Below are 16,292 nucleotides of genomic sequence, written 5' to 3'. Positions count from 1 at the left end.
ACTTGATTATTTGTTTGTAATTTAATATTTCAACGCATCTAGTAATGCAAAATTAGTGAAAGTAAATAATATTTATACCATGCAACAATATAATATTATATGAAGATGATATTGTGTCCTAATTGGACGAATAGTATCGAGAATTGAGACAAATACGACGCGGTGTGTTACATTACATCACTTAATGAGAAAATACAATATATAATTTATATAAAAGTACTACTCATCATCATTATCTACTGGAACATTGATAATCTTCCTTTTGACGAAAGTGACTTGGACGTGATCACGGCATAAGTAAGGCGTGTCCTCTCTGGATAAGAGGATGCTGGGGGTCAACGTCAACTGAGAATGGAGGAAGGTCATCAATCTGGTCATAATCTTTCAAATTGTCCGAAATATCCTCGACTCTAACAACTTTTCTTTTTTCTGGAAGAACTATGTGCCATTTCGGCTCATTTCCAACCTTGTCTGCTTGAGACGTCTTATCCGACTTCTTCTTCGGTTTGCTCGACATGTCCTTCGCATAGAACACTTGTGTCACATCCTTGGCTATAACGAATGGTTCATCTTTATATCCAATGTTTTTAAAATCGACTATGGTCATCCCATACTGGTCCTTCGTTACGCCTCCTCCAGCCACCTATTCGCAATGAAACAGAGGGACAGCTATGTGTCCATATTTAAGTTCTCATATCTCCTCTATGACACCATAGTAGTTGTTCTTTTCTCCATTACTGTTTACTATACACATACGGACACCACTGTTTTGGTTGGTGCTTTTTTTGTCTTGAGCTCTCGTGTAAAATGTATACCCATTGATTTCGTACCCTTGGTATTGCTAGACGGTTATTGATGGTCCCCTGGCCAGCCATTAAAGTTCTTGATCAACTGTGTTGTTGCCCAATATTTTTCGTCTGAACCAGCCGTCAAAAGTTTGTATATGTTGGCGTGTAATCCAAGCAAGATTCTTCTATGGATTTTCAGACCGTATAATATTCATGTGCTCGTCAATATATGGAGCCACCTTGGATGAATTCTGAAGAACCGTGAAGTTCGCTTGGCTGAATTCACTACAAGGGATGTTCACATTATATTTCTTTCCTAGTGTGCCTTTTCCCTTTAGTCGCCCCTCATGGTGTGACACGGGGAGCCCAATTGGATTGAGATGAAGATAGTCAACACAAAACTCAATGACCTCTTCTGTTCCATAGCCCTTAGCAATGCATTCTTCTAGGCGAGAACGTTTATGCACGTACTTCTTCAATACTGCCATGAACCTCTCGAAAGCGAACATATTGTGTAGAAAAACAGGACCCAGGATAGTTATTTTTGTCACAATATGAACTAGAAGGTGTGTCATAATGTTGAAGAAGGAAGGTGGGAAGACCATCTCGAAGCTGACAAGACATTCGACAATATCTTTCTGCAGCTTTATTAGATTATTTGGATTAATTGCTTTCTGCGAAATTTCATTCATGAACGCACAAAGCTTTACAACTGTCAATCTCACATTTTCCCATAGAACACCCCTCAGTATAACCGGAAGTAATTGTGTCATCAGGACGTGGCAGTCATGAGACTTCAAGTTTTGGATTTTCTTCTCTTTCACGTTTATTATGCCCTGTATATTTGAGGAGTACACAGACGGGACCTTGATACTGTTCAAACAATCGAACATACTTTCCTTCTCCTCTTTGCTCAGATTATAGCTGGCAGGTTTTAAATAGTGGCGTCCTTTGTCTCTCTTCTCGGGTTGCAAGCCTTGTCGTCTAGCTAGCATCCGCATGTCGCGCCTTGCTTCCAATTTGTATTTTGACTTACCATACACTCCCAGAAAGCCTAGTAGGTTCATGCAAAGATTCTTCGATAGATGCATCACATCAATTGCGTTGCGAACCTGTAAGACTTGCCAATAAGGTAGGTTCCACAATATAGACTTCTTCTTCCACTTTGGAACATGTCCCTGGTCATCCTTGGGAACAGGTTGGCTACCGGGACCCTTTCCAAATACTACCTTCACATCCTTGATCATCGAGAACACACGCTTTCCATTACGGAACAGAGGCTTAGGACGAGTTTTCGGCTCTCTTTTGAAATGCTTCCCTTCGGTTCTTAGGGGGTGATCGGTAGGAAGGAATCGACGATGGCCCATGTATACGCACTTCTTACAGTGTTTCAAATAAATGCTATCAGTTTCATCATAACAGTGGGTGCAGGCCATGTATCCCATGTTCGACTGTCCCAAAAGTTTTGCAAGTGCAGGCCAATCATTGATGCATACAAAAAGCAAAGCTCGGAGGTTGAAGGACTCCTGTTTATACTCATCCCACACACGTACACCTTCTTCTTTCCAGAGCAGTAAGAGATCATCCATCAAGGGTTGCAGGAACACATCAATATCGTTGCCAGGTTCTTTTGGCCCTTCTATAAGCACAGGCATCATGATGAACTTACGCTTCAGGCACAACCAAGGAGGAAGGTTGAACATACATAGGGTCACAGGCCATGTACTATGAGCGCTGCCAAACTCAATGTACGGATTCATTCCATCCGCACATAGAGCAAATCTTATATTCTTTGGGTCATTGTCAAATTGAGGATACTCTCGGTTAAGGTTTCTTCACTGGGACCCATCTGCTGGGTGTCTGATCATGTGATCCTCCTTACGGTCTTCTTTGTGCCACCGCATCAACTTAGCGTTATCCTTATTTTTGAAAAAAGCACTTCAGACGTGGTATTATTGGGAAGTACCACACCAACTTTGCAGGAACTCTCTTCTTTACCGGCTGCCCATCAACATCACCTGGATCATCTCGCTTGATCTTATGTCGCAATGCGCTGCAAATAGGACAAGCTTCCAAGTTCTCGTATTCGCTGCGATACAGGATGCAGTCGTTAGGACATGCGTGAATCTTCTGGACGTCCAATCCAAGAGGGCAAACCATCTTTTTAGTTTCGTATGTTGTTGACGGCAGTTCATTACCCTCAGGAAGCATGTTCTTTACAATCTTTAATAGCTCACCAAATCCCTTATCGGTGACACCATTAGTTGCCTTCCATTTCAGCATCTCCAGCGTGGTACCCAACTTCTTCTGCTCCGGTTTGCAACTAGGGAACAATGGCCTTTTGTGATCCTCCAACATCTTCTCGAACTTTAATGCCTCCTTTACAGTCTCACTATCTTTCTGTGCATCAAGCAACGCCTGACCTAGCTCGTCTGGTGGCTCCTCTTGTGCAACATTTGTTTCACCCTCGTCCATTGGTTCATCTTGAAAGCCACCTATTTCATGAACCCATGCCCAACCTGAAAGATTGTTATCACCATCGTCATCTTCTTCATTATCTTCCATCATAACTCCAACTTCGCCGTGCTTGGTCCAAAGGCTATACTTACTCATGAAACCATTCAAGGCCAAGTGATTCCATAGAGTATCTCTTTTTCGAAATTACTTTTTATTTTCGCAAACACTGCATGGACAACACATTGAACCCTTGGGCGACCTATTTGCCATTGCCGCCTTGAGAAAAGAATCTAAACCCTGAATCCACGTAGAGGTGCTCCGGCTTCCGTGCATCCATTGACGGTCCATCTGTAATTAATTACCGTATAAAAACAAAAATCAATTCTACATATCTCAAATTGGCATAATTGTCGCTAAAAGAATGAATGCAAATAAATGTCTCAACATCCAACACAAATTATCCAAAGAAACTAGGATATGCAAACTATCGGCGAAACTTATTTCTTGTGGAACTTATGTACAAATTAAAAAAATCATGCTCATTATCCCTAAAAACAAGTTACTATGAAGTAATTCAAAAAAAATTGTAAATGTGTCATAGGCCACCTATCTAGCAAACGTAAACTAAATAGCAAAATAAATTGGCACAATAACATATACACATGTCACCATGAAATAATTCAAAAAAATTATTCTAAATGTGTGATAGTGAAACTATATAGTAAACCTTCTCTGAAAAGCAACAAATCAATTCTACCTTGCTCAAATTAATGAACAAATTGATAAATCATGCTCATTTTCCCTCATCCTTAAAATTCTTAAAATTTTGCATAATAACATATACACATATCTCCGTGAAATAATTCAAAAAAATTACTCTAAATGTATCATAGTCAAACTATCTAGTAAACATTCTCTAAAAAGTAACAAATCAATTCTACTTTGCTCAAATTAATGAACAAATCAAAAAAAATATGCTCATTTTTTTCTCAACCTTAAAATCACTATTTTCTTTATCTAGAAAGCATGAAACGAAAAAATAAACACTGTGAAAGAAGAGTGGAAGAAGTTACTAACCTTTGGTGCACTTGGATGGGTGAAATCCTCATAAATTTTGGGGATAATGGGCAGCACCTCCCCTCTAAAACGCCATGGGAGAGAGGAGGAGCTCGGCCAAAATGGTTGGGTCGGGCTAGGGAAGAAGGGGAGCCGAGTATATATAGAGCAACTTAGTGCCGGCCAATGGGTCTAGCCGGCACAAAGTGGCGCCGTTTAGTGCCGGCTGGAACCCTCAGCCGGCACTAAGTTGCCCCGCGGCCGGCACTAACTTGGCTTCTAACCGTTGCGTGTGGACTTTTGACGGTTGGGGGGTGACACTTTAGTGCCGGCCGAAGAGGCTAGCCGGCACTAACGTGCCCGTCATGTACCGTACAAGCACATTAGTGCCGGCTCTTGTGTGACCGGCACTAAAGTGCTAGTACCGATAACCTGGTACCGATAACCATTTCTCCAGTAGTGGAAAAAGGGGAATGAGTGTAGATCATATCTAAGCAACCATATCATGCAATGTGCGTAGATCATATCTAAGCAACCATATCATGCAATGTGCTCACATACTCTCACGCATTAAAGAGAAACCGAAATGATACTTATGGCAGCCCCATGTACCTATAGAGTTTCAACGAGATCAATTTCCTAAGTAGCCCAATGGCAAACCATTGGCCCAATCAATATGCAAACCATTGGCCCACTCAATTTTGGCCTCCCACTCAAAGTCAAAGATACTTTAGATTTAAATTGTAGATTTATTTATTTGCATATGTAGAAAGTACAAATAGTTAAATGAATGAAAAAAGTCAACAGTGTCATATATTTAATAGAAATTTTACAATGATTGAAAAAATAGGAGCCATCCATCTGATAAAATCCTATGGTGGTGAAGGTAGGAAGTACCCCGAAATACCTAAGATAAAGTACCTGATACTTCCAAAATATGGGACCAAGTACCAAAAGTGGGCCGAATACTAATTTAATTTAATTTTTATAAATATTTTCCATAGATCAACAGCTAAAAAAATTCAAGTTAAAAGTATTTGAAAGTACCCATTGGTACAATGGTACTTTACGATCATTGTAAAAAAAGCTCATATTTAATTACTATAATGAGGTAATTTTCGGTAAGAAGGATTAATGAAGCCAATACCTTTTGTCTTATTTGACCAGCTAGCACTATATTGTTACAACAACATGACGACTCTCACAAGACTAGTAGTACACTACTTCCTTTTATCTTCATTCCGGTTCAAAATTAATGGCCGACTGTAATATTACAGGCCAGGAACAAAATAAAACAGCACCTGATGCGATAATCTGTGCACATCGTGGACTAATTAAATCACTGAATGAATATAGCGAGAGACGGTGGTTGTAGCAAACACTCATCACTATAAACCTCTCTGTCTTTTTCCATTGTGTATAATCTCTTGATATGATAAGCCATGAGGAACAACAGCTTCTCTCCTCAATTATTGGAGCTAACTAGGTGTCACCGATGCGACTACTTGCTTGTTATATTAGTCAATTCATCTCTTAGGTATGGGCACTTGCTTGTTTGTTTCAACATGGCATCTTTGAAAGAAGCTACAAAGCTGACTGCAAATACTAGTCTCCAACTCTCCGTGATGAACGAGAAAGATGCTTAGGATATTCTCTTACCAATTGTGTGCATTATCTTACCAATTAGTGATCTGCTAATAATGCTTTTCTTAACTAGATAGATACTATCTTCTATAATTGGGAGCATAACAATACCTTCCATGTACCTATCCTGCTGTATTTATAATCTTTTCAGATAATTATTGAAGCTTCTGTCGTCTCATTTGTTTGACTTCACACAACACAGTCCAAGCCAACAATGTCCACCAAATTAATTGAATAAAGTACTCTTTGATCGCGTTCCTAGACTTCTGCAGCAAGGACAGAATTTCAAGAAGAAAAGTTCATTATTGCCTAGTTCTTGTAAAAACAAGAAGCATAGTTTGACTTGCGAAAACCAATTCCATATACGCTATCACTTGATACGATAAGAAGTCATGTGATATGACACAAAAACTCTTTAAAATGTTTGTGGCCAGGGATAAGCGAATTGCTTCATTCGTGGACTTTTTTGGTTAATAAAAAGATTTCTCTAGGAGTATTGGTTCGCTTTGTTTTTTATCCCCCCCCCTCTCTCTCTCTCAATATGATATGCATATGCTCAATGAAAGCAACAAATTAACCCGAAAGGCTCATCCATGCCTAGTAAAGAATAATTAGCATTGTGCCATTGTCCAAAAGGGGCAAAGATATGCTTGGAATATCCATTTTGATCAACATTGGTATAGAATAAGTTATAGATTAATTCACATTTTTTTGAAGTATATTAGAATACAATTCCAATAGGGACCACAACAACCGCATTGAACATTGCCCAGCATCTCCAAGAGCCTTTCTAAAATATACTCTCTAAATCGTCATTTAGAGGGTCATTAGAGTAAAAATTATTTTCTATATCTTCGTGATTTCCAACAACTTAATTTTCTATATCTTGTGCATACTCTAGAGAGTCATTCTCGGTCTTCATCTTTGGCTTGCGAGAAATCCGGAATAGATGATGTCTATATTTAGATATTCAATTGAAGAGCCTGTTGGAGGTTTTTTTTACAAAATCTCTATTTTTGTAAACTATGATTTTTTTAACAAAATCTCTATTTTTGTAAACTAGGAAAGATATAAAGAGTCTCTTGGAGATGCTTGGAATTGATACCTTAGCAGCAAAAGTTGCCTTATACTATATATAAGCAAAAGGAAACACCTTATTTTAATTTGAAAGCACGTCCATAGTTGTTAATTGTGTGGTGTAGCATATTACAAGTTGCAAGGTTCACATCCTTGTTTATGTTGTACATACCTAAGAATGTTATTCCCTTTTTATTTTCTTTTGCCACTAAGTGTACTTTATACGAGGGCATATAGGACCATTTGATTATGTTCTTATCAACTCATCTTATCATGAGCATCTTACATATTGCCATGAGCATTATCTTACAGATCATCTTTAATTGTTCTATAATGCACAACTGACTATATTCCTATTGTATACAATCTGTTAGGTTAGCAGCGTAGGGCGGCCTTTGATCAAGATCAAGGGATCCGAGCTTTACACTTACCTCTGTCATATGTGGCTATTCTCGAAGTCTGCACTCTCCGTGTCGTATTAGATATTTTATTTTCTCTAAGCACCGTAAAATTTCTCTTTGAATCACTGTGCACTGTGCACACGTGCGTGATTAATTGTCAGACAATCGCAATCACTCCGATTTTGTGATTTGCGAACCCTTGTATTTCAATTTTGATCAAGGGCAAGAGCAAGACTTGAGGAAACTGCAATTCAAGCTAGCCCCCTTTTGCTTGAGAGCCCTTTTTCTGAGAGTGGAAAGTGACTGTTGTCTGCTTTTCTTTTTAATACTCCCTCCTTCCCCGTTTATAAGGCATACACGTATATCAAAATTCAAACATTCTCATCTTTGACCAATAATTTGACTATTAAATTTTTATTTTTATAATGCAAATTTCATATGATTGGATTCATAATCAAACATAGTTTACAATGATTATAAATTTATAATCAAAAGTGATATAATATATGATAAATAAATAGTCAAAGTGTTGTTTAGTAGACCGTGTCATATTCCACCATGCCTTATAAACGGGGAAGGAGGGAGTATCTCCTTTTTAGAATAAGGAAAACTCCTAGAAGTCAGTCATAGCTGCCTCCATTCTCCTTTAATTTATTTTTGGGTCTCCCTGCTGGGATCATAAGTTTTTTAAACCAGAGTTTAATTTTGCAATTCTTAATATTTTTGGACTCACTAAAAATTGCGAAGGCATATTATTCGATCATGTCGACTTTTTTATTTTATTTTGCAGAGTCAAACTACCACAGCTCCACACAGCGAAGCCCAAGAAAGTGGGAGATTATACAGATGATATACGGGCACGCTTGCTGTGTTGGTCGTCACATGTGGTCATCTTATTACTGGATACTGATGTAGACCACCCTTAATTATTCAGCATTTGATCCAAAATATTTTAGGGGAAGGAGAAGACTGTCAATGCAAATATATCAGAGATGTTGACATGGGTTGGAAAATAAGTGCAAGATTAACGTAAGATTGATGCAGGCTTGAAGAAAATGGCAACCTGTTTCGTTGCAACTTGCAAGGGATAAAATACTACTATATATAGCTAATTTAATCATGGAGAAAGGTATATTATATTTTCCCATAAAAGAGCAGATATTTTTCATAATTTTTTGTTGAAATCCACGTCACTATTTGTGCAAAAACACACACACACACACACACACGTCAAGCACGAAAAATACTAGCATGCATGTTTGATGTGATACCTTTTTTGCTTGCGACGACTTTGATGGAACATCTCTAGAGAAAGGGTACATGAATGTGAGAAACTCGTGCCCATCCAACTCGCTCTTGTGATCTTTATTTTCTCTAGAACTACATGGGGACCAAAGTTGTGCCTTTTCTCGTCACATGGAAAAAAGAAAACACCTTCCTTTTTCGTTTTGTTTCTGCAAAAGTGAGCATACAGGAGTACTACAGGACAGCAGCACAAACTGGAGTAGGGAGCTGGAGCCTCTCTCAAAGTATCAAGAAAGCGAAGTGCAAGCCACATGATCTAATTAATCACACGTCTCTAGCTCTAATTGGTGCAGTGACAAGGGCTTGGTCTCGTAATTACAAGGTCGCAATCCTAGAGATTATCCTAGCAACCATCGACGTGCTTTTTGCTTATGTTCTGTTCCGGAGAGGCATGTCTGCAGACGAGGTACGTTGCATAATGGTTTCGACCATTGTCCATTGATGCTTTTTGTTTGTTTGGATCGGGACTAATATTAACTCATTTTGTTCGGCTGGCTGTAGCTGGTAGCTGGTGCTGATTTGATGTGAGAGAAAAATATTGCTGGCTGACTGGTAGCTGGTGCTGATTTAGTGCGAGAGAAAAATACTGCTACTGGTACATAATAGTACTTTTTAATTAACTAATTAATTACGATGGACCATTCTAGTATCCTCCCAAATTATTTACTAGTAGCTATGAAATGACTGCACTGCAAATAATAATACCTGTCCTCCGGGGGAAAGAAAATCAGGGCCGTCCATCTGGACAGAGCAACCTGACAATCTCGAGGGTCTAGACAGTTCCATCTTTCTCCCCTCTCAACTCTCTCTCCTCCTAATAATCAACGCTAAATTAAATTAATTAATTTGATAAACCCTTTATTCTCTTCAACCCCTACACTCACCGAGCTGCTTTGCATCCTCCCTTCTATAAAGTGCCCGCCAGAATCCGCTCCGCCCACCATCCCAGCAGCCTCCCCCTCCTCCTCGGCCTCGCCAGAATCCGCCACCACCAGCGGCAGCGCGGCGGTTCTTGGCTGCTCTCGGCATTTGGGTTGGGTTGGATTAAGGAGGCGGCATGGCGGCCTTGGGGGCGAAGGTGGAGCGGCTGTCCTCGATCGATGCGCAGCTGCGGATGCTCGTGCCCGGCAAGGTGTCGGAGGATGACAAGCTCATCGAGTACGACGCGCTCCTCCTCGACCGCTTCCTCGACATCCTGCAGGACCTCCACGGCGACGACCTCAAGGAGATGGTATAGATGCTACCTTCCATAGTTCCATTCATCTCCCTTCCTGTGATCCTGTCCCAACTCGTCCGTGCTCTTGCTTTCTTTCTTTTTTCTTTTCCTTTTCGGGTTGAAGTTTGCGATGCACTTCTAACCTTGGTTTGGATCCGAATAATCCAGTTCATTGTGCAGGCGTTATTATCCTTAAATTTTTTTTTCCGGTCTTCGTTTTATTCCTCTACAGTACATATGCCGTTTTGTGTATAGTGAGATTTTACAGTGAAAAAGTACCCAATCATCGGTCAAAGGCATCAGATTGGTGCCATTAGTTTGTTTCGTTTTGGTACGATTTCTAGGATTACAGCTTCAGTAGAGGTGGAGACTGGAGACTTAGTGTGTGTGGTTGACTTTAGAATTCACAGCAACTCTTACATTGGGTATATTAAATAAAAGGTAATTACTGCTTAATCTGGTTGTTTTAAGTAGGAGTCAAGCGTAATGTTGGAAACTAGGAGGATGCTCAGGTAGTCAGGTTCGTAGTTGATATATTTTTTTTTTATTCTTTGCCCATATGATTGTTGCTTAGTATATGAAGGAGACTGTCTATCTCAACTTCCCCCCAGAATTATCTTTTGGTTCAATCCAAATAGTTTTTCTTTGGCTTCATGAGTCCGCATTTATTAACAATTATTCATTGATTAGTCAAATATCATTAACACTTTAATCTTAATCGTGTTGGTAAAACATGACATCATCTGTGGAAACTGAAAAATGCCTTCGGTATCTGGTATGGATCTCTAGTTGGACCAATTGAACAATGAAACTTGCATATTTTGGTCATCTTTTGACTAGTATACTAAACCGCAGCATATCACCGATACGGCAAACAGCTCGCCGTACCCGTATCCGATACGGCGGGATACGGGGATACGTGCCGATACGCCGCGATATGCTTCCTGCACAGCCGCCGCTGGAAGTCAGCCTCCTCTGCATGCACACGAAGCTGCTGGCCCTCTGCATGTATTTTGTCTGCGTCAAGCCGGACTTCGAAGTTTGTGCCACCGCTGCTAGAAATGTCCTTCAGCCTAGGTTCCAAAACTAAATCACAATTGCAACGCTAGCTAGATTATAGTCTTGCCGTATCATTGCTCTAAATTACAGCACATCCTTCAAATACTTCATAATTAAGCTGCAGATGTTGACGATGATAGAATTTCTTCTTTTTATGGGTAGGTTCCTTGTATATCTTTCTAAAAAATGCTGAATAATTATTTTAGAATATATATATTTGCCATATCGGCGTATCCTTATTTTTTGAGAGATGCCGTATCGCCGTACCCGTACCGGTATCGCCGTATCGCGTATCGGTGACACATAGCTAAATCGTCTTCACCTCTTGGATGGCAAAATGTAGTTGAAAGAACATTCTCTCCAGTTCAGACATACTGATTTAGTTGAAGTATTTACTTGAATGAGAGTGACTGCAGCTCTTCTTTAGGAGAATTGACATACTCCCTCTATTTTTTTAGTTCAAAAACGAACTAATTAGCTTGCTCTAAACGTCATATATTTTAAAACAGAGGAAGTATCATGTTACTTCAGGACGTATATGGAATTGTCATTCTAAAGAGATGCAGTTCGTTGTAGCTTGTAAAAATGTGTCACCCCTTATTGTACCTTCTCTAACAGAACTTGAACATCCAGAATGTATGACAGATCCAGGGATAGGCTATGAAAAACGTTCTTTTAAAAATAGTAACACATAGACATAGTTTTGGATTAAAAGAAGCCTATGATGAAGTGGCCATATCAAGGCTAAGTTCTTGCATTCTGGAATTGCGATGACCATATTAATTTTTTTTTACTTTTGCCAGTTGGCCACAACAATATCGTCAGATCTACTTTGTTTTGGCGATAATTATGTGGATTCTATAGATAGTAGCAACAAAACTATGAAACAGAGATATGTTTTTCTCTTCCTTTTCCAATTACGGACTATTAATTGGGTCGGCTTGCTTAATAGGTTCAAGAATGCTATGAGGTAGCTGCTGAGTATGAAACGAAGCGTGACTTGAAAAAGCTTGAGGAACTCGGCCAGATGATAACAAGCTTGGATCCTGGGGACTCTATTGTGATTGCCAAATCTTTTTCACACATGCTTAACTTGGCCAATTTGGCTGAGGAAGTCCAGATAGCATACAGGAGGAGAATCAAGCTCAAGAAGGGAGACTTTGCTGACGAAAACTCAGCAATAACAGAATCTGACATTGAGGAAACACTTAAGAGGCTTGTAGTTGACCTCAAGAAATCACCTGCTGAGGTATTTGATGCCCTCAAGAGCCAGACTGTTGACCTGGTTTTGACTGCACATCCAACGCAGTCTGTGAGGAGGTCCCTGCTCCAGAAACACTCAAGGTTAGTCAGCCAAACAGTGCATTTGCAGCTGACAAGATTTTGTTTGATTATTTAATATTTATCTTAACATTCTTTTTTCAGGATACGAAACTGTTTGGTTCAACTCTACTCTAAAGATATCACTCCAGATGATAAGCAGGAACTTGATGAGGCCCTACAGAGAGAGGTTCTTATTGCAAATCTAATGTTCAGTTGATGCATAAGCATGATCTAATCATTAAATTCGTCGAAGTTGTGACCAAAGAGGTCAATTCTTAATTAGTTACCTGAAACTTTTTCAGATCCAAGCTGCCTTTAGAACCGATGAGATCCGAAGAACGCAGCCCACTCCTCAAGATGAAATGCGTGCTGGTATGAGCTACTTCCATGAAACAATTTGGAAGGGTGTTCCCAAGTTCTTGCGCCGAGTTGATACTGCACTGAAGAACATTGGGATTAATGAGCGCGTTCCTTACAATGCACCTCTTATTCAGTTCTCTTCTTGGATGGGAGGAGATCGTGATGGTGAGGGATATCTTTATCTATTTATCTTGTCTTCCCATGATTCTTAAATATGGAATATCTGCATTACCTATTATCTTTGTTGCTTGTATCTATTGCATGACCTATTATCTTCATTGCTTATATCGGTTGCATGGGAAGATGACTATTATATGTCTGTTTGTGCAACAACTAGTAGCATTTATCTTTGTATTCTAAGTTTGGGATGCTTCTACAAATACAGGAAATCCAAGAGTCACGCCAGAGGTTACCAGGGATGTCTGCTTGCTTGCCAGAATGATGGCAGCAAACTTATATTGCTCACAGATTGAGGATCTTATGTTTGAGGTAGCTATTACTTTGTTAATCTGAGTATAGTTTATAACTCCATTTGCATCTGATACTTGAAGTTAACAACTTCAAATGATTGCAGTTGTCTATGTGGCGATGCAATGATGAGCTGCGCATACGTGCTGATGAGCTACATCGCTCTACTAAGAAGGATGCCAAGCACTACATAGGTAGGTATCAGTGACACCATTTAGGTCTTAGTGATGATCTGTTGTTAGGACATTCTTTGACATTCTATTATTCTAATGATCTTACTTTTTCCATTTCTGCTGCAGAGTTTTGGAAGAAGGTTCCTCCGAATGAGCCATATCGGGTGATACTGAGTGATGTGAGGGATAAACTCTACAACACCCGTGAACGATCACGTGAGCTTTTATCTAGTGGACATTCTGATGTTCCAGAGGAAGCTACACTGACAAGTGTTGAGCAGGTTGTGATTTATGCTTGGTCATTAGAAAAATAATATTAACTTTGCTTTTGCTTAGTAGGTTTCTAATCTGTAGAAACATCTCTAGCAGTTGTTGGAGCCCTTGGAGCTATGTTACAGATCACTGTGTGCTTGTGGTGACCGTGTGATTGCCGATGGAAGCCTTCTTGATTTCTTGCGCCAAGTTTCCACCTTTGGTCTTTCCCTTGTGAGGCTTGATATTAGGCAAGAATCAGATAGGCACACAGATGTCCTGGATGCCATCACCACATACCTGGGAATTGGATCTTACCGCGAGTGGCCCGAAGAACGCCGCCAGGAATGGCTATTGTCCGAACTCAATGGGAAACGTCCACTGTTTGGCCCAGACCTTCCCAAGACTGAGGAAGTTGCCGATGTTCTAGACACATTCCATGTTATTGCTGAGCTTCCTGCTGACAATTTTGGTGCATATATCATTTCCATGGCGACAGCTCCTTCAGATGTCCTTGCTGTTGAGCTCCTCCAACGTGAGTGCCATGTAAAGACACCCCTTAGAGTAGTTCCACTGTTTGAGAAGTTGGCCGATCTTGAGGCTGCCCCAGCTGCATTGGCCAGACTTTTCTCAATAGATTGGTACAGACAGAGAATTAATGGCAAGCAAGAAGTCATGATTGGCTATTCGGACTCCGGAAAAGATGCTGGTCGTCTCTCAGCAGCTTGGCAGCTGTACAAAGCTCAGGAGGAGCTCATCAAGGTTGCTAAGGACTTTGGTGTGAAGTTGACAATGTTCCACGGGCGTGGTGGGACAGTTGGAAGGGGTGGTGGTCCCACTCACCTTGCCATCTTGTCCCAGCCACCAGACACAATCCATGGATCGCTCCGAGTCACAGTCCAAGGTGAAGTCATTGAACAGTCCTTTGGTGAGGAACACTTGTGCTTCAGAACACTGCAGCGTTTTACAGCTGCTACCCTGGAGCATGGCATGCATCCACCAAATGCACCGAAGCCAGAATGGCGAGCTCTTCTTGATGAGATGGCAGTTGTAGCAACTGAGGAATATCGGTCCATTGTCTTCAAAGAGCCACGTTTTGTCGAGTATTTCCGCCTCGTAAGTCCCTGTTCTTGGCCATTGTAAGCTGCAAAATAGAACTTTTGAAATAGGTCTAACCTGATCATTAATTTGAATCAAGCACAATTTTTACTGTGGAAATTTATGATTTGCAAACCTAAAAAAATGGTCACTGAAGCGACTCAATTGATGACTATCCCTACATTTAGCAAATATTTACTATGTGATGTTTGTGTTGACAGGCAACACCTGAAACAGAGTACGGCAGGATGAACATAGGAAGCAGGCCATCCAAGAGAAAGCCAAGTGGTGGAATTGAGTCACTCCGTGCTATCCCATGGATCTTCGCTTGGACTCAAACTCGGTTCCACCTCCCGGTCTGGCTAGGCTTTGGTGCCGCATTTAAGCATGTCCTCCAAAAGGACATCAGGAATCTCCACATGCTCCAAGAAATGTACAATGAGTGGCCGTTTTTCAGGGTCACCATCGATCTTGTTGAGATGGTGTTTGCCAAGGGTAATCCTGGGATTGCCGCCGTATATGACAAACTCCTTGTCTCGGAGGATCTACAGCCACTGGGTGAGAAGCTGAGGGCCAACTATGAAGAAACTGAAAAGCTTCTTCTTCAGGTCTGTCAAACAAAACACGTACATTTCTTGAATTTTGTTTGGACTATGATTCCAGCATTTTAGAATATAATGAACTTCATTTTGGACTTCAGGTTGCTGGGCACAGGGATCTTCTTGAAGGTGATCCCTACCTGAAGCAGCGGCTCCGCTTACGTGATGCCTACATCACCACCCTGAACGTCTGCCAGGCCTACACCCTGAAGCGGATCCGTGACCCAGACTACCACGTCGCGCTACGCCCCCACCTGTCCAAGGAGATCATGGATTCGAACAAGCCAGCAGCAGAGCTCGTGAAGCTGAACCCGGCCAGCGAGTACGCCCCTGGGCTGGAAGACACACTCATCCTCACCATGAAGGGCATAGCTGCCGGTCTTCAGAACACTGGTTAGGACAAGGAGGGGATCTATTCCTTCTGATCATCTGCTCAAGGCCTTTGTATTTTTGCTGATTTTAGCTGCATCGTTGATCGTCTCCCTACACCGTGAGAAAATAATGGCGTTTTCGCTGAAGTGGCAGTCAATAAAAGGGAGACGATGATCATGTCTGAACAGTTATGTTGTAACTTTACAATGGAACATGGCAACAGCCTAAACTGTGGTGTCTGTTTTGCCTCAAGTATTTCACAGGTTGGCTGTGAATTGTGGGAATTGTGCGTTCCGGCTAGGTTCCAAGTCCCCTTTGCAATCTGCTGCTGGCTTGTGAGTCAGAATTGCATTACTGTGCAGTCAGTATCAGAATTCAGCTAAACTGTAAAGCATCTACTTATGCTGTCACATACGGACACGATAAGTGGGTGAATCCAGCTCACAAGCACAACACATTTCAGAATCTGGGCATCTTTTATGTTTCATTATTACTACAAAACACCAATATACATGCTTTATCATACTATATGTTCTTAGATGAATTGTTCATACAAATACACCGGGAGAGAAGGAATACCACACCTCTTTTAAAAAGGATGGTTAACTTGAAAGGATACCTAAGCAGTTACTTTCCACTTGAGC

General features: G+C 40.8%; 1 protein-coding gene across 1 annotated transcript; it reads left to right on the top strand.

Annotated features, from left to right (window-relative positions):
• The first annotated feature begins 9,576 nt into the window (after positions 1-9,576).
• Positions 9,577-15,956, top strand: LOC120675608 (phosphoenolpyruvate carboxylase 2). Its single transcript, XM_039956812.1, has 10 exons — positions 9,577-9,959; positions 11,956-12,347; positions 12,429-12,513; positions 12,629-12,851; positions 13,072-13,175; positions 13,261-13,348; positions 13,454-13,608; positions 13,697-14,695; positions 14,899-15,285; positions 15,378-15,956. The coding sequence occupies exons 1-10, from the start codon at positions 9,786-9,788 to the stop codon at positions 15,672-15,674; spliced, it is 2,904 nt and encodes a 967-aa protein (XP_039812746.1). The 5' UTR covers positions 9,577-9,785; the 3' UTR covers positions 15,675-15,956.
• Positions 15,957-16,292: the final 336 nt, after the last annotated feature.

This window comes from Panicum virgatum, chromosome 2K (assembly GCF_016808335.1).
Source record: "Panicum virgatum strain AP13 chromosome 2K, P.virgatum_v5, whole genome shotgun sequence".
NCBI lineage: Eukaryota > Viridiplantae > Streptophyta > Magnoliopsida > Poales > Poaceae > Panicum > Panicum virgatum.
Note: the sequence above shows the minus strand (reverse complement) of the source record. Positions and strands in the feature narration are given on the sequence as shown.

Coding starts and splice junctions, on each gene's coding strand:
- LOC120675608 (XM_039956812.1), top strand. CDS start 9,786: ATGGCGGCCTTGGGGGCGAAGGTGGAGCGGCTGTCCTCGATCGATGCG. Junction 9,960..11,955: donor GCGACGACCTCAAGGAGATG/GTATAGATGCTA, acceptor CTTGCTTAATAG/GTTCAAGAATGCTATGAGGT. Junction 13,176..13,260: donor TTGAGGATCTTATGTTTGAG/GTAGCTATTACT, acceptor AAATGATTGCAG/TTGTCTATGTGGCGATGCAA.